Below are 25,766 nucleotides of genomic sequence, written 5' to 3'. Positions count from 1 at the left end.
TATGTAAGAGTTTTCAGTGGGTGTCAAAGTGGGAGGAGGGGAGAGAATTATTTTTAGAGAGAATCCCACCTAAGAAGTAAGAGAAGCTCTTTGTAACATTTAATTAATTAACTTCAGTTCTATCTAACAAACATGTTAGAAAGTTTAGGCCAGAAGTGTTAAAACTATGCTTTTATAGATAAGATGCAAGACATACCTGTCCCTTTTTTTTTGGCCTTTTAATGCTATTATTTCAAGAAGGGCATTATGGCAGAGAAGCATCAAATAAATAATTTATGAAGTCATCCTCTAACAAATATTTTTTATACATATGCATTCTATCAGATGCTAAACTGGATTGAAAGTTGAATTAAACATAATACCTGCCTTTGGTGAGATCACAGTGCTATAGTGGAATCAGAACAGGCACACCAGCAAATAATTGTAAGAATAGAAAGAAAGGGATGAGAATCATAAGAAAAGGAGGAAAACAGAAGAATGGAACTCAGAGGAAGGCAAATTGTTTTCCTACTGATAAAATCAGAGAAGGAAGAGGCAGCTTGCATGCTGAGACACAAAGACTGGGTGTTTGGAAATACTAAGTAAGGAGTCTTTGATTCCATTATAACTTTGCTGTAAAATTTCCTTTGAGATGAAAATAATTGCTGCACTTTATATATATACACACATACGAAATAAAGATGTTTCCCTATGTGTATGATTTCATTATCATAAAAAGTGTAGGTCTGTACCATCAGGAAAATGCTTGACTAAAAAGATTCATTCACGGGCTTCCCTGGTGGCGCAGTGGTTGAGAGTCCGCCTGCCGATGCAGGGGACACGGGTTCGTGCCCCGGTCTGGGAAGATCCCACATGCCGCGGAGTGGCTGGCCCGTGACCCATGGCTGCTGAGCCTGTGCGTCCGGAGCCTGTGCTCCGCAACGGGAGAGGCCACAGCAGTGAGAGGCCCGCATAGCGCAAAAAAAAAAAAAAAAAAAAAAAAAAAAAGATTCATTCACTCTTTATGCTTAGATGATTCTTCGTTTTTCATGTATCAGAGTAAAAATGGACCTGTGATGGATTAATTTAAAAAAATTTAATTCCTTAGGAATGAACTAAATTGAGATAGTCCTTGTTTATTCTTTGAAGCATACTTTACTTTGTTGAAAAATGAAGATCCGTTATTTCAGGGAAGAAAGAAGTCCTGCTAATCCTACATCTAGGGAAATATTGATTGGAAGTATGCTGAACTTTTAAACTTCTTGTAATTACAGACTGATTTTACAGAAATGAAGGCCATAAAAATTGCTCCCTTACTCTTGGCTTGCTTTCCTGTATATATAACAGCAAAGGAGAAAAACATTTGGAAGATGAATACTGAAGAAGAATAATGCAAAGTTAAAGGCAACATTCAGCAGCCCAAGCCAGTTATTAGGACTCTGGGGCTTCTGAAGAGTCCCTCTTAAGGACCTGCCAGATCCAGTGCTGGGTCACCTCAGGCCAAACAACCAACAGGGAGGGAACTCAGCACACCACCCCCCATCAGCAGACAAGTGGATTAAACTTTTACTAAGCTCTGACCACCAGAGCAATACCCAGCTCTACCCACCACCAGTCCCTCCCATCAGGAAGCTTGCACAAGCCTCTTAGATAGCCTCATCCACCAGAGGGCAGACAGCAAAAGCAAGAAGAACTACAGGCCTGCAGCCTGTGAGACAAAAACCACAATCACAGAAAGATAGACAAGATGAAAAGGCAGAGAACTATGTACCAGATGAAGGAACAAGATAAAACCCCAGAAAAACAACTAAATGAAGTGGAGATAGGCAACCTTTCAGAAAAAGAATTCAGAATAATGAGCGTGAAGATGATCTAGGACCCCGGGAAAAGAATGGAGGCAAAGATAGAGAAGATGTAAGAAATGTTTAACTAAGACCTAGAAGAATTAAAGAGCAAACACCTAGAAGAATTAAAGAACAAACAAACAGAGAGGAACAATACAACAACTGAAATGAAAAATACACTAGAAGGGATCAATAACTGAGAATAACTGAGGCAGAAGAACGGATAAGTGACCTGGAAGACAGAACAGTGGAATTCACTGCTACAGAACAGAATAAAGAAAAAAGAATGAAAGAAAATGAAGAGAGCCTAAGAGACCTCTGGGACAACATTTAACACACCAACATTCATATTATAAGGATCCCAGAAGGAGAAGAGAGAGAGAAAGGACCTGAGAAAATATTTGAAAAGATTATAGTCGAAAACTTCCCTAACATGGGAAAGGAAATAGCCACCCAAATCCAGGAAGCACAGAGAGTCCCAGGCAGTATAAACCCAAGGAGAGACCTCCAAGACACATAGTAATCAAATTGACAAAAATCAAAGACAAAGAAAAATTATTGAAAGCAACAAGGGAAAAATGACAAATAACATACAAGGGAACTCCCATAAGGTTAACAGCTGATTTCTCAGCAGAAACTCTACAAGCCAGAAGGGAGTGGCATGATATACTTAAAGTGATGAAAGGGAAGAATCTACAACCAAGATTACTCTATCTGGAAAGGATCTCATTCAGATACGATGGAGAAATCAAAAGCTTTACAGACAAGCAAAAGCTAAGAGAATTCAGCACCACCAAACCAGCTCTTCAACAAATGCTAAAGGAACTTCTCTAAGTGGGAAACACAAGAGAAGAAAAGGACCTACAAAATAAATCCCAAAACACTTAAGAAAATGGTAATAGGAACATACATACCAATAATTACCTTAAATGTGAATGGATGAAATGCTCCAACCAAAAGATACACGCTGGCTGAATGGATACAAAAACAAGACCCATCTATATGCTGTCTACAACAGACCCACTTCAGACCTAGGGGCACATACAGACTGAAAGTGAGGGGATGGAAAAAGATATTCCATGCAAATGGAAATCAAAAGAAAGCTGGAGTAGCAATACTCATATCAGATAAAATAGACGTTGAAATAAAGAATGTTACAAGAGACAAGGAAGGTCACATATAATGATTCAAAGGATCAATCCAAGAAGAAGATATACCAATTACGAATATATATACACCCAACATAGGAGCACCTCAATACATAAGGCAAATGCTAACAGCTGTAAAAGAGGAAATCTACAGTAACACAATAATAGTGGGAGACTTTTAACACCTCACTTACACAGATGGACATATCATCCAGACAGCAAATAAGGAAACACAAGCTGTAAATGACACAATAGACCAGGTAGATTTAATTGATATTCATAGGACATTCCACCTGAGAACAGCAGATTACACTTTCTTCTCAAGTGCACACAGAACATTCTCCAGGATAGATCACATCTTGGGTCACAAATCAAGCCTCAGAAAATTTAAGAAAATTGAGATAATATCAAGCATCTTTTCTGACCACAATGCTATGAGATTAGAAATAAATTACAGGGAAGAAAACGTAAAAAACACAAACATATGGAGGTTAAATAATACGTTACTAAATAACCAAGAGATCACTGAAGAAATCAAAAAAGAAATCAAAGTATACATAGAGACAAATGGCAACGAAAACACGATGATCCACAACCTACGGGATGCAGCAAAAGCAGTTCTAAGAGGGATGTTTATAGCAATACAATCCTACCTCAAGAAACAAGAAAAATCTCAAATAAAGCAATCTAACCTTACACCTAAAGGAACTAGAGAAAGAAGAATAAACAAAACCCAAAGTTAGTAGAAGGAAAGAAATCATGAAGATCAGAGCAGAAATAAATGAAATAGAAGCAAAGAAAACAGTAGCAAAGATCAATAACACTAAAATCTGGTTCTTTGAGAAGATAAACAAAATTGATAAACCTTTAGCCAGACTCATCAAGAAAAAGAGGCAAAGGACTCAAATCAATAAAATTAGAAATGTAATAGGAGAAGTTACAACAGACACCGCAGAAGTACAAAGCATCCTAAGAGATTACTACAAACAACTGTATGCCAATAAAATGGACAACCTGGAAGAAATGGACAAATTCTTAGAAAGGTATAAACTTCCAAGACTGAACCAGGAAGAAATAGAATATATGAACAGACCAATCACAAGTAATGACATTGAAACTGTGATTAAAAATCTTCCAACAAACAGAAGTCCATGATCAGATGGCTTCACAGGTGAATTCTATCAAACATTTAGAAAAGAGCTAACATCCATCCTTCTCAAACTCTTCCAAGATATTGCAGAGGAAGGAACACTCCCAAACTCATTCAACGAGGCCACCATCATCCTGATACCAATACCAGGCAAAGATGTCACAAAAAAAGAAAATTCAGACCAATATCACTGATGAATATAGATGCAAAAATCCTCAACAAAATACTAGCAAACAATCCAACAACACATTAAAAGGATCATACACCATGAGCAAGTGGGATTTATGCCAAGGATGCAAGGATTCTTTAATATACACAAAACAATCAATGTGATAAACCATATTAACAAATTGAAGGAGAAAAACCATATGATCATCTCGATAGACGCAGAAAAAGATTTTCACAAAATTCGACAGCCATTTATGATAAAAACTCTCCAGAAAGTGGGCTTAGAGGGAATCTATGTCAACACAATAAAGACCATATACAACAAATCCACAGCAAACATCATTCTTATGGTGAAAAACTGAAAGCATTTCCTCTAAGATCAGGAACAAGACAAGGATGTCCACTCTCGCCACTCTTATTCAGCATAGTTTTGGAAGTCATTGCCACAGCAATCAGAGAAGAAAAAGAAATGAATACAAATTAGAAAAGAAGAGGTAAAACTGTCACTGTTTGGAGAGGACATGATAGTATACATAGATAATCCTAAAGATGCCACCAGAAAACTACTCGAGCTAATCAATGAATATGGTGAAGTTGCAGGATACAAAATTAATGTACAGAAATATCTTGCATTTCTATACACTAACAATGAAAGATCAGAAAGAGAAATTAAGGAAATAATCCCATTCATCATTGCAAGAAAAAGATAAAATACCTAGGAATAAACCTACCTAAGGAGGTAAAAGACCTGTACTCAGAAAACTATAAGACACTGATGAAAGAAATAAAAGATGACACCAACAGATGGAGAGATGTACCATGTTCTTGGATTGGAAGAATCAATATTGTGAAAATGCCTATACTACCCATAGCAATCTACAGGTTCAACGCAATCCCTATCAAATTATCAGTGGCATTTTTTACAGAACTAGAACAAAAAATCGTAAAATTTATATGGAGACACAAAAGACCCTGAATAGCTACAGCAACCTTGAGAGAAAAAAAGAGAGCTAGAGGAATCAGACTCCCTGACTTCAGACTATAATACAAAGCTACAACTTCAGGACAATATGGTACTGCCACAAAAACAGAAATATAGATCAGTGGAACAGGATAGAAAGCCCAGAGATAAAACCACATATGCTCAACTAATCTATGACAAAGGAGGCAAGGATATACAATGGAGAAAAGACAGTCTCTTCAATAAGTGGTGCTGGGAAAACTTGAGAACTACATGTCAAAGGATGAAATTAGAATACTCCCTAGCACCATTCACAAAAATAAACTCAAAATGGATTAAAGATCTAAATGTAAGACCAGACACTATAAAACTCTTAGAGGAAAACATAGGAAGAACACTCTTTGACATAAACCACAGCAAGATCTTTTTTATTTTATTTTATTTTATTTTTTTGCGGTACGCCGGCCTCTCACTGTTGTGGCCTCTCCCGTTGCGGAGCACAGGCTCCGGACACGCAGGCTCAGCGGCCACGGCTCACGGGCCCAGCCGCTCGGCGGCATGTGGGATCTTCCCGGACCGGGGCACGAACCCGTGTCCCCTGCATCGGCAGGCGGACTCTCAACCACTGCGCCACCAGGGAAGCCCGCAAGATCTTTTTTGACCCACCTCCTAGAGTAATGGAAATAAAAACAAAAGTAAACAAATGAGACCTAATGAAACTTAAAAGCTTTTGCATAACAAAGGAAACTATAAACAAGACAAAAGGACAGCCCTCAGAATGGGAGAAATTATTTGCAAACGAATCAATGCACGAAGGATTAATCTCCAAAATATATAAACAGCTCATACAGCTCAATATTAAAAAGACAACCCAATCCAAAAATGGGCAGAAGACCTAAATAGACGTTTCTCCAAAGAATATATACAGATGGCCAAGGGGCATGTGAAACGCTGCTCAATATCACTAATTATTAGAGAAATGTAAATCAAAAGTACAGTGAGGTATCACTTCACACCGGTTAGAATGGGCATCATCAGAAAATCTATAAACAACAAATGCTGGAGGGGGTGTGGAGAAAAGGGAACCCTCTTGCACTGTTGGTGGAAATGTAAATTGACACAACCACTGTGGAGAGCAGTATGGAGATTCCTTAAAAAACTAAAAATAGAACTACCATGTGACCCAGCAATCCCACTACTGGTCATATACCCAGAGAAAACCATAATTCAAAAAGACACATGCACCCCACTCTTCATTGCAGCACTGTTTACAGTAGCCAGGTCGTGGAAGCAACCTAAATGCCCATCAACTGATGAATGGATAAAGAAGATGTGGTACATATATACAATGGAATATTACTGAGCCATAATAAGGAACAAAATGGGTTATTTGTATAGAGACGTGGATGGACCTAGAGACTGTCATGCAGAGTTAAGTAAGTCAGAAAGAGAACAACAAATATATATTAACACGTATATGTGGAATCTAGAAAACTGGTACAGGAGAACCGGTTTGCAGGGCAGAAATTGAGACACAGATGTAGAGAACAAACATATGGACACCAAGCGGGGGAAGCGGGGGTTGGGGGTGGGGGTGGTGGGATGAACTGGGAGCTTAGGGTTGCCATATGTACACTAATATGTATAAAATAGATAACTAATAAGAACCTGCTGTATAAAAAAATAATAACATTCAAAAAAAAAAAAAAAAAAGAACCTGGCAGAAACAGTGCAGGAATGTTAAAGAGGGAGTCTTCTCAGATCTAGGCTACCTACTTCCTCTCTCTCTCTCGGTGAGATCTCACAGACCCAGAAGCCACTCTGAAGGCCAGACTGTAGGATGACTATAACCTGATGTCTCATTCTAGTAGGGATGCTATAACAGTACCACACACTGGATAGCTTATAAACAGTAAAAACTTATTTCTCACAGTTCTGGAGGCTGGAAGTCCAAGGTCAGGGTGCCTGCATGGTCAGGTGAGGGCCGTCTTTTGGGTTGCAGACTTCTTATTGTATCTCTGTATGGTGGAAGGGCTAGGAATCTCTGTGGGATCTCTTTAATAAAGGCACCAATCCCACTCATGAGGGTGTTGCCTTCATGACCTAATCACCTCCCAAAGGCCCCACCTCTTAAAACTATCTCCTTGGAGATTAGGATTTCAACATATGAATTTTGAGGGTATGAAAACGTGCAGACTATAACAGATGCATATATGTGTCAAATAGAAAATGTGTTACCAAAAGAAAAGACATGAGTAAGAGAAATATAAACCCTGTGATATATCATTAGCCCTGGATATCTCCCTTGTGTGCGTGTGTGTGTATCACCCAGTTGTTGGATGGGATTATTTGTCTCAATTCTTCACTTCCAAATGGTAGCATTAAATACCTATATATTTGGTTATGGTCTCATGATGTGTGGAGAGTATTTCCAAACTTAGCCTGTACACTTGGCTATATGAATTTATTTGGCCATTGAGATGTTAGTAGATGTTTTGTGGGCAAAGGCTTTAGATGTACTTTCATTTTTGCATTCCTGCCTTTCATCATGTGAGAAACATGTTTCAGATACCCAGTGGTCTAAGGAAGTTAAGAGATCTGTGGAGCAGACATGCACCTCATCCACAGCTTGGAAGCCAGCCTACCTGAACCCAGCCTAGATCAGCCAGACAGCAGTCAACCTGAGAAATGTGAGCTGGAAATAAATGCCTTATTGTTCATATCACAGTTTTGGGATTGGTTTGTTATGCAGTATTTGGGAGGCAACAGCTAACTGACACATCCGTTCACTTTTCCCCATTAATGAACTCTGGGTAGATTTCCCTCCCTTCTCCCATCAATTTGTTAGCAGTAGTGAGGCTAGGAAGACATACCCACATTTTAAATCTAATGGGTTTTATACTCTAGAACCTAAATGACTTCTTATTTTATAGTTATTTTTATCTGAAAATTAATTTTAACAGGGTAATTGATTTAATTATTAAGATAAAAGGCAAATTATATGTCTTTATCTACAAATGGCATATATGTATGGTAAGAATATTCTCATTACAACAGTAAGCATGTACTGTGAATTTAAAACGGTTGTTTCCCACTGAGATTTCTCAATCTCTATTTGGAATTTAAGATTATTTATCATTAATACTATACTAAAGGGGATTGGTTTCCAGCTGGAGTCTCATTAGATGCAATTCAGACATCAGAGAAAAGGGTAGGGTTAAAGTGGTTATATTCCTATTACGTTATTTTCTTATAAGGCTTAACCAACAAGCAAACTCCGCCTCCCTCAGCCCTCATGAAAATATTACTTTCTTGAGGCTGTGGTACTACTGTTACTTCATTATAGCATAAGTTAATAAACATGACTCTCTGTGCCTTAAAGTAAAAGAACCTTTACTGGATCCTCTAGGGAGAATGTAGGTACCTAAGATGTAATCACTGCCTTTAGAATTCTTGAGTTGGGACAAAAGGTATATCATCTTTACTAAAAGAGCTTGTACCCTAAACAATGACCCATAGACTAAGAATGGAGGGTGTTACGTAGAACATTCTTATATATTCACTCTGATGATTTAAGATTTTATTCTGTGACTTCACACTAAGAGCCCAGTGAAAACAACCTGTAATTCATTGTCTTTAAACTATCTTCAGAAATCTCCCAGTCCCAGACAAATTTAATTTTTTTTTTTAATTTCACATCAGGAAACTAAATGTCATTTATTCCCCTTTATGGAATAAGGACCCCCTTATTCTAAAAGCTTCAGAATGTACTTGCTATTCTGCATCTTTTGAAGCCTGGCATGAGACTGTGCTTTCCTTGCATGATTCTTTTTGTTGTTGATGGTAATTGTGACATATGACATGTACCCAGAGTGTGATGCAGAAATAATGGAACTGGAAGGTTGAGCCGTGAGGTTATGTGGCATCTCTGGGACCTTGTTCCTGACCTACAGGATTTCTTTCTGGAGTCTTCTCTGTTCTCTGCTCCATTCCTTTCTAGCCTGACCTTCCCTGTGTTCTCTAATGCAGTGTTTCTTTAAGTGTACGCTAGGGAACACTTTCCTGTAATACACTTCATGCAAAGATGCGTTCCGTGGTCAAGTAAATTAGGGAATGTGTGTTAACTTTTAAAAGCACTGAAAAGTCCTAACATAAACCATTTCCCTAGAATTTGTCATCATGGAAACCCTCCTCTTTTTCCTCATATGCAATGATTGTGCCCCTGTGTGTTAGACCTTAGAATGATCCAAGTCTGAGAAGGAATCAGTTTGTTGGTTACTAAAGCCAGCCCTAATTGGACATGGCCTCGGGCCAGACGTCCTCGGGGAGCTCTAGCAGCCTGTGGGCTGACTATGTCATGGGGTCAGGGGCCACCCACTTCCTGAGAAGTGGGCCGGGCTGAGCTGTGGTCAGAGCAAGCACCCTAACCGGGATCCCACTTCCTGCAGTGCTGTGTATTTTTATTTACGTTTAGCTTTTGTCCTTGATAGTTCTGTTGTCTTTTAAAGGCATTAAGTGCAGGTAGCCTGGCGTGTAGTGTCTTTGCGATGACAAAATATTAGAAGTATTTCACCTAGGAACCCAGTTTCTCAAATGGGTCTGCTCCTCGTAGAATCAGGCCCACCCTGCTTCCTTCATAGATCACTGGATTATTACAATCATTTTGTTTGTTCTTGAATCTTATATTCATATAAAAGCATGTATTTTTGTATTTTAACTACTGAATTATTGCCTGTAAAATACTTTAAAGTCTTTTGACTTCTAATAAGAAAGACTAAACACAAAACAAAAAGATCTATTGTTTCTTGATATTAACAAAGCAGGTTCTAGTTTTATAAAAACACTTGCTGTCTGAATTATAAAATATTAATTTATATTACATTTCATGACACAAAATATTATTTTCACTTCTTTAATCTATATCTGAAAAGGAAAAAAAAACTTTCCAGTGTGCTTAAACTGTTGAATTTGCTGATCTTTCAAGTATATATACTGTAAGTAGGAGCGAAAAAAGGTTGCTATAGGAATCTTAACTCTGACTGACTTTACTTTTGTTAGCTTTAATCTCTGACTTAGTATTATATTAAGGTACTTTTATATTGAACAGGCAGTAAAGAATGGCCATTTTTTGACATTTGTTTTCTGGTATTAGATTAATCCTTTACATAAAGGAAATTGGTTTTTGATAAGTTAAGTCAGAGACCAGCTCTTGCTTTCAGTAGTTCCCCTTTCTGCCCCCTTTCTGGGGAGTGGATTTCAAAACACATGAAAAAGTGTCTCAGTTACAAATAGTTTATAGTATTTTCGTCTTTCAGATATTTGATTTTAAATTACTTTAAAATGAATGAATGTATACTTTAAAACATCACATAAGAACATATATTTAAAATATTGATTACTGAGCTAACAATATCATTAAAAATCGTTCCTTCATTAAAAGTAAATAGCAGTGTTGTTTACATATAGCTCTGTGAAGCTTCTGCCCTACTTACTGCAACATTAACTTACATTTTCCTTTTCTGTGTGAAAGGTATATGATATTGAGTTTGGGGTTAATTTGCAACCACCTGTAGTATAATTCAGAATTTTAAAGATTATCTGTACTATGATTTCTGATTCTTTTTGGTGATTTGTCTATATTGTTCAGAGGGCAAAAGACTTTAAAAGATAATCTGCCTACTTGTAAATCACGAATAATTCTTCTGGTTTAGCAGTAGTGGTGGGAAAGTCCTTTGCTATTTATTACAATGGTTGTCTTTAGATCACACATAGCTTTGCATGCGCTAGCTCATCTCTCGTCGTCGTCTTTTCTTGACTCTCTTAAAAGTACAGTCTAAAATAAAATGCTCCCCAGCTGTTGGAATGAGTCTCTGATCTCCACTATAGGGCAATATTCACATTTTAAATTCTATGTAATCCGGGCTTCCCTGGTGGCGCAGTGGTTGAGAGTCCGCCTGCCGATGCAGGGGACATGGGTTCGTGCCCCGGTCCGGGAAGATCCCTGAGCCATGGCCGCTGGGCCTGCGCGTCCGGAGCCTGTGCTCCGCAACGGGAGAGGCCACAACAGTGAGAGGCCCGTGTACCGCCAAAAAAAAAAAAAAAAAAAAAATTCTATGTAATCCAATTGGCCAAAAACCTTTCATGCTAATAATAGCTACCCATGCTTTTTCAGAAGATTAAAAATTTTCAGAAAATTAAGTGTCTTCAAGGTGTCTTATCCTTTCATTGTTGTGAAAATTTATTTAGCTGTAACAAAAGTTTCATCACCTTAAATTCTTGAGAAGTTATTTAGGCACATTCAGCAGTGATAATTATAAAATATCTATCCTGGCAGAATTGCCAGGTCTGGCTTTTGCTTTATATTAAAAAAAAAAAGCTTCTGTTTTTGTTTTTTGTTTGTTTTTTTTTTTGCCTTAAAGCCCCTTCGTTTGAGTTTTGTAACTGACAAAATGATTGCCGGTAAAACATAACTCTTGCATAAAGTTAAGCTGCTCCCAACACAAAGTAATTACACGTTTGGGAGGCGGGGCAGAGACACCCAGAGCTTGCTCCTGCTGAGCCAAGAGCACAGCATTTACTGAAATGAGGGCCATAAGAAGTTCAGCATGGATGCTTTCAGGTCTGACCTGGGCTTCTGGGAAATTGAACATTGGCCTGTGGACTGGAGAGTCCCCCAGGCTTCAAAAGACTGGGTTATTACCACTTGCGTGCGTGAAACAGCACTGCTTTGCAATACAGGAACATTTGTTATTCCAGAGATAGCCTCATCTGGAACACTCTTAAGCTAACAATATGGATGCCTCCTTAGTCATCCATCTTCCTGCCTCTCTTTCCTCCTCTCACACCAAATAATTACTTTTGATATTTGTTTGATAAAAATGGTTGTATATCTGTCAAGCTCCTACTATGTAGATTCCTCTGTTTGCTCTTTTCTATTGTTAAACTCTATTCCTTCATGTCAGATAATACTGTGAGTGAAACAGAAAGGCCCTGCCGTGTTGTTCGACAACCTTTTTACCAATTATGTTCTGTGTAGACTGGCCATTTCACATGGCAGTGTTGATACATAGTAGATGCTTGATAACAATGTGTTGAATGACTGGTTTGTTAGCAAAAATTTGTTGATTGACTCTTTTCACTCAAGCCAGAATGGGCCAGTCTCATATCCGAATTCCAACTGTGAGAGATTATTCATTATGCTTAGAAAGTGAAATCGTATTTCAGGGAACAAACTGAGAGAATGGAGAAATAGAAAAAGAAATAACTGAATGGGAAGGAGAAGCGGAAAGATATATAATTAGGATGATAACAGAACAACATCTGTAGGAACTTGAAGGAAGTTTGGGTAAATGAGAATAAAGGGTTAGTTAAGGGCTAGGGGATAGGTAGGATAAAGCATTAAAATGGCTTATGAAAATTAGGAAAGAAAAGGCAGTTAACATTTTACTCACCATCTGTTTTTGCATTCCATTTCTTTTTTTTTTATTTAATAAAAACAATGCCTTTATATATCATTGCAGTGTTTTCCAGATTGAAAACTGTGATTCATTATTGGACTATGAAATTAATGTAGTGGGTCGTGACAAATTTTTTAAAATAATGAAATAGAATAGAAAACATTAGAATGTGTTCCCTTCTCGGTAAGTATTGTCTCCTGAAACTTTTATTTATATCTGTGTATGTGCATACATATGTATATGCATGGATGCATAGACAGGAAGACAGGTAGATAAAATGTGGCTTTGGGTACTTGATCACAGGGCTTCCCAAACTTGATGAAATGTACCATGAATATTGTTGTTTGCAATGTTCACTTATGATTTGAGGTACATGATGCAATTTTAAATCATGAACAGTCCAACGTTTGTCACAGATTGGTAGCTATGACACATCTTGGTGCCTTCATTGAGAATATGATGCTGAAGCTGAGCTGGGTTATCATCTCTCCTAGGAGTAGGAAGTGTGGTATGAAAATGGAAATTAGACAAGGTTACTTTTAAGGTTTCTTATAACTGTGATACTGTATGCTCTTTATAATTATTTTTAATGTAAAAACTAATTTGTGTAAACATTTAAAGTAATGAAATCCAGAATAGCAGGAACCTAGGGCCTATCCAGGGCCTATTTTTGAGTCTCGCACTGTTTTAAGCATCAGTGATATATTGATGGAAAAAAAACAGAGCAATATAAAAGTTCCTGCATTCAACAGACACTATTAAAAAAAAGTACGCAAGCAAGTACATAGTATGTGATAAATGCTATGGAGAAAAAGCAAATCAGGATAATGGACATGGGTAGGGTAGTATTGGGAGAACCTTAAAACAATTTTAAACTGAATGATCAGGGAAGACCTCACTGATAAATTGACATTTGAACACAGAATTGAAGGCAGTAAGGGAAGAAGGTCTGCAGGAATGTAAGGGAGGAATATTCAAAGCAGAGGGAGGAGGTGACGCAAAAGATTGGGGGCAGAAGTTAGATGAGGTAACTTTGAAAGTGAGGTTGGGAGAGAAGAGAAAAGGTCAGATGATTGATTCTTAGGACACTAGTACTTAGGGATTGGTGAGATTAGGAAGAGTCTGCAAAAGGGATTGGAAAAGGAGTAGACAGTGAAGTAGGAGATGAACGCTGAAAAGTGGTGTCCTGGAACCAAGAGGAGAAAGTGTTTCAGAAAGTAGGGCTTGATAATTTGGGTCTCATGCTACTGTAGACCAAGTAAGATGAAAGCCAAGGATTGACCATCGAATTTACCAACATGAGGGTCATTGGTGACTCTAAGAGGAGTTAGTATACACACACATACACCTATGTTTATAGAACATATATACATATTATGTGTTGTGTGTAATGTTAAAATATATGTATAGTATAAATACTACTGTAGGGTGTGTAAATATTTAGTGTTGATTATATTAGACATATCTGTATATCTATGTGCGTGTGTGTGTAAATGCGTACACACGTGTCATTATAGAGATGTGTTTACCATCTCTCTACTTGGCAGTGCAATAATATAGCAAATGGTTCTTATATCTTCATAAATTCCTTTTAAAAACATTTATTCTTTTATAATTGAGAAGTGTTGGAAAACAAATTATAAAGAAGAAAATAACAGTCCATATTGCAGTGGCAGTAGATAACCAAGTTTTTTCCTATGCAGATAGATGGGACGGGGGTGGAAGGCAGGCAGGTAATAGGTAGATGAGTAGGTGTCTGAATATGAGTATAGAGTGTATGTTACATATTGAAATGTACCGTATACGTAAGCTTTTATGCCTAATACTGTCATACTCTCACGTGATTAAAAGTCTGTTTCACCACTGTTTTATATAACTCTGTGATTCTTAATTAAAAAGTACAAAAACAGCATATATATTATATATATATATATATATGCATAACTGATTTAGCAAACACCACTTGGTAGACTGCATCTTTCTTCTGTGCTCTAATATAAGTAAAAAGCAGTATTTTATATATATGTGTGTATATATATATACATACACATACACACACACCCCAAATAATTCAGTATTTTTCACTTTTCATACTCTGTTCGTCCCACAAAGTTTGCATTTCTGCCTCTGAAAACTTAGCTGCCATATAACCAGAGACATAGCTAATACAATACATAGCAGACTTCCTTAGGAGTTCATTCTGACCATCTCAGTGCTCTGTCATGAGCCTTTGAGAATGAGAGCCAGTTGTTGATTGCAGGGACTTTTACTGCCACCCCTTCCTGGTACTTAGGAACATATCATCAGGCAGCACTCACTGCAGTCCACATGGCCTCTCTAGACCCTGGTTGCCTTGAACTTGACTGCATTTGACAATTGTTGGTTCAGGGCAGTGGTGTTCACCTAAAGGTGATTTTGACCCCTGGGGACATCTGGCAATGTCTAAAGGCAGTTTTGGTTGTCACAACTGGGAAAGGAGATACTACCGGCATCTAGTGGGTAGTAGCCAGGGATTCTGCTAAATATCTTTCAATGCATAGGACAGCCCCCATAAGGAATTATCAGGCCCCAAATGTCACCTGTGCTGAGGTTAAAGAAAGCCTGAGCTGCTTTGTATCAAATAATGGGATTTGTTTCTAAGGTAGTAATATAATGAGTTAGTTAAAAGAGCTAACCTGTAATAGATTTATTAAATTAAGCAGTAAAGTTTAATTTCTTTGAAACTACCCCTTGTCAAAATCTTTACAGCTAACTTCATTTACAGTGAAATTAAATGAAGGAACTATTTGTCTAAGGCTAGACATGGGCTTTCTCTACTTTGGGAGGAATCGAAGATGCCATGTCAGTGGATCTGGCTATGATCAGACCTCTTAATCCTGTTTTAATTGTGGGTTCTTTGCTACTTCTGATTTTATAGTTGTTATTTTGTGACTGACATTCAGACATTCACGATAATTTTTAAAATACATAATTTTACATAAGTGTCCCTCACAGTGACCTTAAGATGAGAGTCTCTAGACATAATTATAGAGCAGAAGGAACTACCGACCTGGAATGAGTTGGTGGTTTCCAGGGCTATCTCATTTTCAAATTTTTCAGTTAAACACTGGGGCAGACTTTCACATTTCTGCAAGCTCGGGAAGGATGCAGGAGGGGCACCTGTACACTTTATCATGTGGACAGCACTTTTCTATCCCCACTTCTGTATATTTGAAAACACTAGGGACCGGATATGATTAACTGTACGCTTCTCCCTGGAGACCTGAACCCTAATTATGCCTTTTGCTACCATACTCTGTAATTTTTTTAGAACAGCTAGGCTTATGGCTTAGTGTCATTTGTCAACGATGACATGAATATTTGTCGTGCGTTATCATTTTTGTTTAGGTTCAAAAACCAATTGCCAGTGAGTTATACCATCCAAAGGAGCCAGCTTAAGGCATGAGTTTTGACAAAGTGAAATTTAATTCAGTGATAGCTGTTAAAAATCACATCTCTAACTTTAAAATTAACAGTTTATTTTTTTCAGTGTTCGGTATCCTATTGACAGTCTTTATCAATAGCCTTGCTTCCACGGTAAATGATATGTTTTAAATTATAGAAGCCAAATATTCCCCCAAATTTTAGAACGTTTCTACACTGAGCTCCTGTTTCTTCATCTGTAAAATGAAGGTGTTGAGATCACATTATCTCTAAGGTTTTTTCTGGCACCTAAGATTCCCTAAGTAACGTCCAGTCTCTTTAATTATTAAGAATATCCTGCTGAATTTTCAAATACTTTTCGAATGTTTCAGATGGTAGGAGAGCCTTGCCAAAGAATCCTCTCTGTTGACCATCACCAAATATTATTCCCAGGAACCTCTCCCTTCCACTCCATCAATGTGATGGTGGCCCCTGCAGAGAGAGACCAGCCTTTGCCCACCCGGAGCAGAATTACAGCTATTAGAGGTCCAGTCATCCCGTCTTGCCGGTTGCATCTGTGTTTGGCCATCTGAGTGTATAAATATTAATCTGCTTTCTCCTCCTTTACTCCTTTCATGTGTATTTCCAACAGAAAGGAGAACCTGACTGCTACGCACTCTCCCTGGAAACAACTGAGCAACTCACCTTCGAGATCCCCCTGAATGATTCTGGTTCTGCTGGTCTTGGGGTGAGCTTGAAGGGGAACAAATCTCGAGAAACTGGAACAGACTTGGGGATTTTTATCAAATCCATCATCCACGGAGGTGCTGCTTTTAAGGTAGGTAGGGGTGATGTTTGCCCATCACTGAGAAGATATTTAGAGAAGTCGTCGTTGTGCCTGGGGACTGGGTGGAGAAAGTGTCTAAAGGCTTGAGACCACTGAGGCTTTCCTGCCAGACGCAGGGCATGTATGTGTGAACAGATCTGGGTGACAGTTTGTTTTCATACTTTAAGTGGTCATGTCCTATTGATAGTTCTTAAAACTCACCATGATTAATATTCTCTTTTACATTATTTTTAATTACTGTTAGGATTCTTCTGAGCTTGTAACCTAATAAAGTTGAACCTAAAAATATGAAATCAGAAAAGCAAAACTAAAAACAAGTCAACATCCAAGCAACAAATAAGAAACTATACTTCTTGTGCTTGTAAGAATGAAAGTTCAGTGGAATCGGAGAGACTGTAGTACAAATTAGAAGTCATTTATCACCTTTTATACACTGGAAAATCCACTGGGAATGCATATTTGCCTTTGAACTTAGAGAAGCTTATGAATTTCCAGATAAAAGGAGAAGAACGTGATTCTGCTCTTTCATACAGGGGCAGGCAACATGATCACCGCTGTTACCGTAATATAATGGTTAACTAGATCTGCCAGAGTTCACATGCAACTCTACCACCATGTGCTCCAAGTAGCGCACCCTTAATAATAATGCCTAATGTACAGGGTTCTAAGGATTGAATACAGTAATGTGCACAATGTGATTAAAGCAGTGAAGTGATTACAGAGAGGGGGAAAACACCCCCTCTTGTGCTTATCGTCAGCTGTCCTCACCATCATCATCGTCTCATGCCATGCAGCGAGGCTTCCTGAGCTCGAATCCTGCCCTCACTACTCTCACCGTGGGTGAATGTAGGCAACTTACTTGTCCTCAGTGTGCTTGAGTTTCCTCATGTGTAAAATTAGTAAAATTAGTAGTGCCTGCTTCCTGGTGCTCTTGTGAGGACCAAAAAGACAATAGATATAAAATGCCTAGCACCGCACCTATGATAAACGTTGAATACATGTTAGCCATTTTAAAATCATTTTGATATTAATAATGTGTGCCTTCTCCCACTCAAAAGCCACGAAGGCATAGTTAGAGTTCACAGGAGGCCCCCCTGGTCCAAGGATCCTGGCTTTATTGAAGCATGTGTTTCCTCACACTTAATCATTCCACTTTTGCTTCAGACCTAGACACTGAGCTAATGTCTTTTTCTTTGGGAAAGAAGAAATGCGTTGGGGATAGATAACTCTTTAATGCACTCCTTGGATCAGTTAGCTTCTGTTGCATAATAAGTAATGACAACATTTCAGTAACATACATCTGTAAGCCTTTACTTCCCTCATGGCCCTGCAGGGCAACTAGAAGGGCTTGGATTCAGGCTGGTATGTCTCTATCGCACCATAGATCTACAGGTCTGAGCGTGCTCCACATACTTTAACTACACCTTGGACTACCAGGCTAGCTGATGTCAGAGAGTCATGAAGCCTCTTTAGTTCTGAGTTCCAGACTGGCATGCTGTCACTCCTCACACATACCAGTGGCCAAAGCCAGTCATATGACTGAATCCAAGGTCCATGTAAGGAATAGGGAAACAGTCCACCCATGATGAGTCTACGGCAAAGGTTTGGGTACAGAGAAGGGTGAAGAATTGGGGCCAATCATCCAATCTATCAAACTCTCCAATCAGGCTCAGAAATGCAGAACCAGGAGCAGACGGGAAATGATAGTAATAATAGCAACAACAACATCAGTTAACATTCATTCTGTCTTGTGCTTAATATATGCTGGACTGTATAATAAGTATTTTAGGTGGATTCTCTAATTTTATTCTTCACATTCACACTGCATTATAATCATGCCATCTCATTGGGAGAAATTGCAGATTTCAATGATTAGTGCCTCTCCTATGGTCACAAAGCCAGGAATTGCTTAAACTAAGATTTGAACCTGGGCAGTCTGACTTTGGAGCCTGTGCTGTGCTGTCCTGTGACAAAGCTCTTTCATCTCATCTGTTCATATTTCCAGACATCAGGGGCTGTTGTCCTGGAGCTGTCTTATATCATGCTTATCATCCTGAGCCCAGCCATCTAGACAAGTGCTATGTTTAAGAATGCGTCTTGGTCATGTTTGTGGATACCAACTTGACATTATTCTTCTTATTCCTAATGACAGCTCTATTTACAGAATTTATTCCAAGTAAAATTGAAACTGAAATGAATTTTTGGAAATTAAAAGCAAACATCTTAGCTTTTTTTTTTTTTTTTTTTTTTTTTTTTGCGGTACGTGGGCCTCTCACTGTTGTGGCCTCTCCCGTTGCGGAGCACAGGCTCCGGACGCGCAGGCACAGAGGCCATGGCTCACGGGCCCAGCTGCTCCGCGGCATGTGGGATCTTCCCAGACCGGGGTACGAACCTGTATCCCCTGCATCGGCAGGCGGACTCTCAACCACTGTGCCACCAGGGAAGCCCCCATCTTAGCTTTTTTATGGGCAATAACTTAAGCTCAAGCGATATTGGAGAGCAGGTTTAATATGTATATCCATGTTTGTGTAAGTGAGCATCTCCTTACCTAAGCAGTTTCTAACATCCGGTTTCTTGCAGAAAGGTTTCACTTTCCATTTATGTAAATTTCTTTCTTGACACTGTTTGCTGAGTCAGACAATAACACCATTAAAAACTACTGGGCAGCATATTTATAGCTGATCTTAAATAGTAAGAGGCATCAATCATGAAGTTAGCCTTATTTTAGCCGAATGTTTAGTATTCATTTGTCTTGTTTACTTTCTGCAGTGTAGAGGGTAGAGACCTAAGCTTTGCTCGCAAGAAATCTGATTAACCAGGAGGAAGAGAAGTATTTTTCTATTCTCCTTCTGCTGTTCCAATAATCCACTGTTACTCCTCAGAAAATTGCCACCTGTCCTGTGATTGAGGATTAGGTTTTACAAAAATTGTTTTGAGACTTTGTTCCTGTCCTTGTTCAGAAAATACAAATGTAACAGACTGCAGTGTCCCTGGGGCAGAGGGTAGATAAGCATGGGGAACATCCACTTTAGCATGTGGCCAGAGGTTTTTACCTGAAATCAACAAAATAATCTTCCTGCCAGGGCACACTCTTTTTCTCCTGGCCCTTCCTACCACTAATTGGTTCTCAAGGTGTTTTCCCCTTTAGGGAAGGTGGATTTTTGGAAACTAAACTACTTTGAAAAGTATGACCAAATTCTTCCTGTGGCTTCTGTGTGCTCTATTCTCCTGGGGACTTCCATTGGTGTAAACAAAGCCAGGCTACTTCTTGCCAGATGTAAAACCCCTGGATGACTGTGACTATAATTAAGGGCCTTCTTCCCCCCGCCCCTTACCTCTCTGGCTGCTGCTTTCTATCATTCCATCTCTTATTTGAGTCATTTCTAATAAAGATATAAATCTCTATTTGAAAATAAGAGCATCTAGCTACCCTAGAATTCCCTCACCCACTCTAAGGGCAAAGTAACAGTATTTTTACTCTATTCGGAATTATTCAAATGCTTAATCTCATCTTAATGTTTAAATTCCAGTCTGCATGTCAAGAAGTAAAGCCCAGACACTCTTCCCTGCTACTGGCAGGTCACAGCAATTGCCATTTCAGGCTGCGGTAGCCTATGGAGTCCTTTGTAGAGCCCTCTGAAACATCCCTTTGAGCTATGCTTTTCAATGTACAGCCAAAGTGACCACTGAGCGTAACAGCCAAATGTGGATTAGAGTATTGATGCTGATTTGCTTAAATAATAACATGCCTTAAATGTGCATAGTTCCATTTTAGTTTCTGTCATTCTTCCTGGGCATTTGCCCCTGAATGTGTAGTGTAATTACTTCCAGAACCAACTTATACTAGATGCAACTATATATGTTAACTTTCTCATGAACTAGGAACTATGAGTGGAATGAAATTAGGATTTCATGAGGGTGCTTTTCTAAAATTTCATTTTTGTGATTGGAATTTAAAGTGAATATGTTGTTTTAAATGAAATGGTATATTGTCTTTGTGCAGTTAGAAAAATAATAACTTGAGAAAAATATTCTCCTTTCCCAAAATCTACATAAAAATGAGCCTTTTCTTTTTCCAAGGAAGCACACATAAAGTCTAGACGATCAATTTGAAGACCTAACATAATTTCATCCTCATGTGCTAAACATTTTGAATTCTGGGATCAGTGGCTTTCTCTTCCTTTTCTTTTTTTTTTTTTTCTGTACGCGGGCCTCTCACTGCTGTGGCCTCTCTCATTGCGGAGCACAGGCTCCGGACGTGCAGGCTCAGCGGCCATGGCTCACGGGCCCAGCCCCTCCGTGGCATGTGGGATCCTCCCGGACCGGGGCACGAACCCGTGTCCTCTGCATCGGCATGCGGACTCTCAACCACTGCACCACCAGGGAAGCCCTCTTCCTTTGCTTTTGACATACTCTTAACTGAATGTTTTTTAGAGAAAATGCATTTTTATGTCTATCGACAATACTAACAAACTGCTTATTTTTCTACCTTAAAAATGAATTACTTTTAGAAAAATATATAACTAGAATGGTGATATTTTTAAAAAATTAAGGTAGAATACTAACACCCTTTATAGTAAGAATAAAAATTCCATGGAGTCTGTTGTACTAATTCTGAATGATGTTTTTTAATTTGAATATACTCACTTTGGAAGTGTAATGCATTCTATTGAAACCTTGAAACAATAATGTAAAAATTAAAATTTAAAGGCAGTTTTTGCTATGGGAAAAAATGTCATATGTCAGGTAGATTATTTAAGGGCTCTTAAATAGAGAGAGTGAATTTAAGAATACCTTTTATTCTCTAGAAAATTAATTAGCTAGGTTTGTACTTAACAAATACTACTTGATGATGATGAAATTAAATGAAAGAAAAATGCCTGACATAGCTAATTGCAAATGCATGCACTCAGAATATAAAATAGACATAATTTAAGTAATTTGATTCTTGTATGCTTAGGAAATTTGGAATACAACCTCTGAGAGATGCAGAATTGCATGATTTATGCCATTTAGTAATAGGTTAAAAAAAATTAAATGGTACAAGCAATCCCCCTATTTTAAAATGACGAAAAGTATGCATTTTTGGAGAGAATATGCACAGTCCTAGAATTTCCGGGAACACGGTGCTTGGTGCTGAATTTCTGTGTCTCTTCATAGTATGGAACATTTAACAGCCTCCAAGCTACTTAACAGGAGTTCAGTAGGAGTTCCTAGCGGGAGTAATTTCCACCTCCATTTCTGCTGGTATCTGTAAATCACGTGGTGGATCTATAATTAATGAATTCAAAGGAAGATAAAAAGGACAGCATTTTAAGGAACACAAATGTTAAATGATTTCTTCAACTATCCATTTTTCTTAAAATTGTTAGTGTTTTCTACTGGTGGAGAGCTATAAAGATCATTACCTGTAGTCATGTCTTCCAGGTTTTTACCTCTTACAAAAGGACCATACAGTCTGGGTGTATAAACAGCTTCATTGCAAATCCTCAACTGTTAGAAACCAAACTCTAATATTTCATCCTAACCGCAAAATTGTGATATTGTATGAACAACTAAAAGCAGGAACTCTGCCTGGAAAAATTCACCATCACTATATACCCAATAATAATTTTGCCTTAAAAAAAAAAATCACTAACTTAAACATGAAAAAAAGAATTATCAACTATGTTATGCCAAATATTTTAAACCAATTTCCTTTTTAGAAAAAAAACAAAAATGTTAGTATATGTTAATTAATATAATCAGGCTTATCATTTATGGGTTTTCTGCAATAAATTTTAAAGAGATATAAGAGAACATTACTTTTAAAATCCCATAATACCAGCATCAATCATTGCTTTTCTTGCCAATTTTTAGCACTTTCATATTTTTATCTTATATATGGAAATGCAAGTAAGAAATAAATTTATATCATGCTGAATCAAATTTTAGAACTCTGTGTCATATTGATGTGTACTTTGAACTCCATGACTGCCTCAGGAGGCTTGAAAAAATATGACTTGGTAGACCTAATCAAAAACTAAATTGTTATCTACAAAAGCTGATATAACATGATCATGATACTTTGAAAATGGTACCTCTTACCTGAAAAGCTATGTTCACCTGCATTGTGGAGATACTGAGTTCATAATGTGGTCAGAGCTTTGGTCTAGGCATTCTGCTCCGGGTCCAGTCTTTTTAGAGACCAGACTTTTAGCAGTCTTAGCACAGACAAGAGCACAGTTTTGTTTGTTTGTTTTTAAAGTGAATAAATAAGATGCTTTCATTAAGTTGAAAAGGCTTCTGAGATTCTAATCTAGTCAGGCATTCATGCAGGATCTTCTTGATTCATGTAACACATACACCTTAATAAGCTTTTTATTATCCAGTCTTCTAAGAGTAAACTAAAAGCAGAAAATCAAGAAGAAGATAAGAAGGGATGGAGAGAAAACTGAAAGGACGGGAAACAGAAGAAGTGTGAAACAAGCACAGAGTGCTATTGCTGCAAAGCAGGCCAAGGAATATTTGTGATGACTCTAAGTCAGTGCTCCTGAAACTTCTTGCTGAGGAAATTGTAAAATTCACTAATGACGGTAGTGAAGGCTGTAAGTTGCAGTATGTTTATTTATGTCCCATATGTTTCCAGAAGATCTTTTAAAAGGAAAGCATTATAATACATTATATCAGAATGGTTTGGATTATGTATATTTTGATGCTCTAAAAAGTACTCTTCAGTTATTTTTAATTAAAGTCTCATATACCACAGATGCTGAATAAATGGTGCATTGCTGGGACTTCACTGATTTGCTACATAAAATGGAGTGAGGCTCTTAATAACGGAATTAGATACATTTAAAATTTTACAATAGCTGAACAAGGGGAGATTGAGCTAGTACACAGAAAGTAATCAAGCTTCACTTTGGGAATTATAAAGTTTCTCTGAGCATGTGCCCGCATCTCCACGCCAGCCTGGGATCAGGAATCTCTTACGGTGACCGTTTGTAAGTTACAGGGTTTGTCCATTGTAGATGAAACATACACCAGGTCCAAAGCACCTGAATGAAAGATGTTTCAAGTGATTCAGTTGAGCAAGCACTTCCTGAACATCTACAGCTACAGCAAGTTATACGATAATACGATATATAATACACTGGAGACAGAAAATTTACAGAGACTCATTCCATAATACAGGAAGCTGGTAGCATAATAAATACATAAACGATTCGAATGTGATAAGAACTATGGTAGACAAGTATAAAAGTATCATGGGTATCGAAATGGAGCAATTAATTCTGCCTGTGAAGAAAAATGAATGGAAGGCAGTTGCTGAGCCTTGTTTTGAAGGATAGATATTCAACAGGTGAGCAGAAATGCAAAGGGCATTTTGCTGAGAAGGAAGCGTGTGGGCCACGTCACCACGGTGTGTACATCAGAGCGCAATTTATTGTGTCTGGAAAAGAGAGCTCTTATTTGGGAAGAATGGTGCCATTCATATTGGTTAGGACAGATGCAGTAAAACACTGACTCATGTGGGCAGATGCCCTTCAAGACAAGAACTTACATGCTTCTAGTCTTACCAACTTTCTTTATTCCTTTCTTTGTTTTAAAAACTATACTTTAAAATCTCGATTTATTCTTTTGCCTTTCATTGCTGTTGTTTGAAAATGAAGCTAAATGATTTCAATCTGGAATGCAAGGCTCTTTCTAGGTTGGATTTTTTTCCCCCAAAATACAGTAAGCAGATGTTGTCATGGAGTGATTTTAGGACCTTGAGACATATTTGTTCAGGAAATTCCTTTCTTTCAGTCAGGTGCCATCCTGCCTGGCGTTCTACCCCACTCCAAGGAAATGCTGCCTGTAGTCTGAAGTCAGGGTTTGGAATTTGGGCGCCGATGTCCCCGAAGCCTTCACCAAGGGCCCCATTAGAAACAGGCAGAGGCAGGAACCAGCATCTGGTCATGATTAATCCTCTCAACACCCTGGCCAAATAGGGACTGGCCTTGGGGCCCAGCCAGCTACCTGTGGGTTAGCCAGCCCACTCCCGCATGCTTGACTCGTGTTTTGCAGACGCTCATTCTTTGCCATGGCTTTCATATCTTCCCTCTGTGTTCATTAGAACTTTAGAGGTAAAGGGACCTACAAAACATTGGCCAAAAGAGGTGGATTAAGCCTTGCACTGTCACCAGTAATCATGACAGAGGCACATCAGGGACTGAACTATGAGGTTACTGGATCCCCGGAAATCATGGATATGCTTCAGTGGGCACATGGAACATCCTATGAGGTACATGACTGCTCCCCATTACAAAGAATTACCTGGTCCAGATAATTACCTGGTGCAGCTGTGGAGAAACTATCACGTAAATATTTATTTTTAAGAGGTGAGAATCTGTAGCTTTTATTAGATTTTCAAAGGAGTCTAAGAAGAGCCCATAAAGGTCAAGAATCACTAGCAAAGTGGTTGAAAACATGGACTTCAGAGTGACCCAGACCTACTTCAAATTTGCTTTTAGACGTGTGACTTGTAACAATGCACTTAACTTGCTTGATCCTTGGTTTCTTCTTTTATAAAGAGGAGCAGTAGTCCCCAGTGTAGAGTGTTGCTGTAAGGATTAAATTGTCTAGTGCATATAAAGGGTTTAGCACAATAACTGCGCAAAGGAGAAACTCATTAAATAATTATATTCATGTAGTGCCTTTAATCATCTCTAGAACTCTGATTTTAGAAGCAGCATAGCATAATCTGTGCATATCTGACTCAGACAGGTAGACCTGGCTGTGACAGTATTCTTTGACAGTATTCTTTGACTTCATTTCTCTGAGCCTCC

The 25,766-nt window shown here is 38.3% G+C and overlaps 1 protein-coding gene across 2 annotated transcripts in view; it reads left to right on the top strand.

Annotated features, from left to right (window-relative positions):
• Positions 1-25,766, top strand: part of PARD3B (par-3 family cell polarity regulator beta) — a 1,051,931-nt gene that overhangs the window by 566,304 nt on the left and 459,861 nt on the right. For both annotated transcript variants that reach the window (XM_032637435.1, XM_032637436.1), the window contains one exon: positions 16,762-16,947. In XM_032637435.1, the coding sequence (XP_032493326.1) occupies positions 16,762-16,947 (186 nt within the window). The remainder of the gene's footprint in view (positions 1-16,761; positions 16,948-25,766) is intronic.

This window comes from Phocoena sinus, chromosome 7 (genome assembly GCF_008692025.1).
Source record: "Phocoena sinus isolate mPhoSin1 chromosome 7, mPhoSin1.pri, whole genome shotgun sequence".
Taxonomy (NCBI): domain Eukaryota; kingdom Metazoa; phylum Chordata; class Mammalia; order Artiodactyla; family Phocoenidae; genus Phocoena; species Phocoena sinus.
The sequence above is the reverse complement of the archived record's forward strand: the minus strand, read 5'-3'. Positions and strand labels throughout refer to the sequence as shown.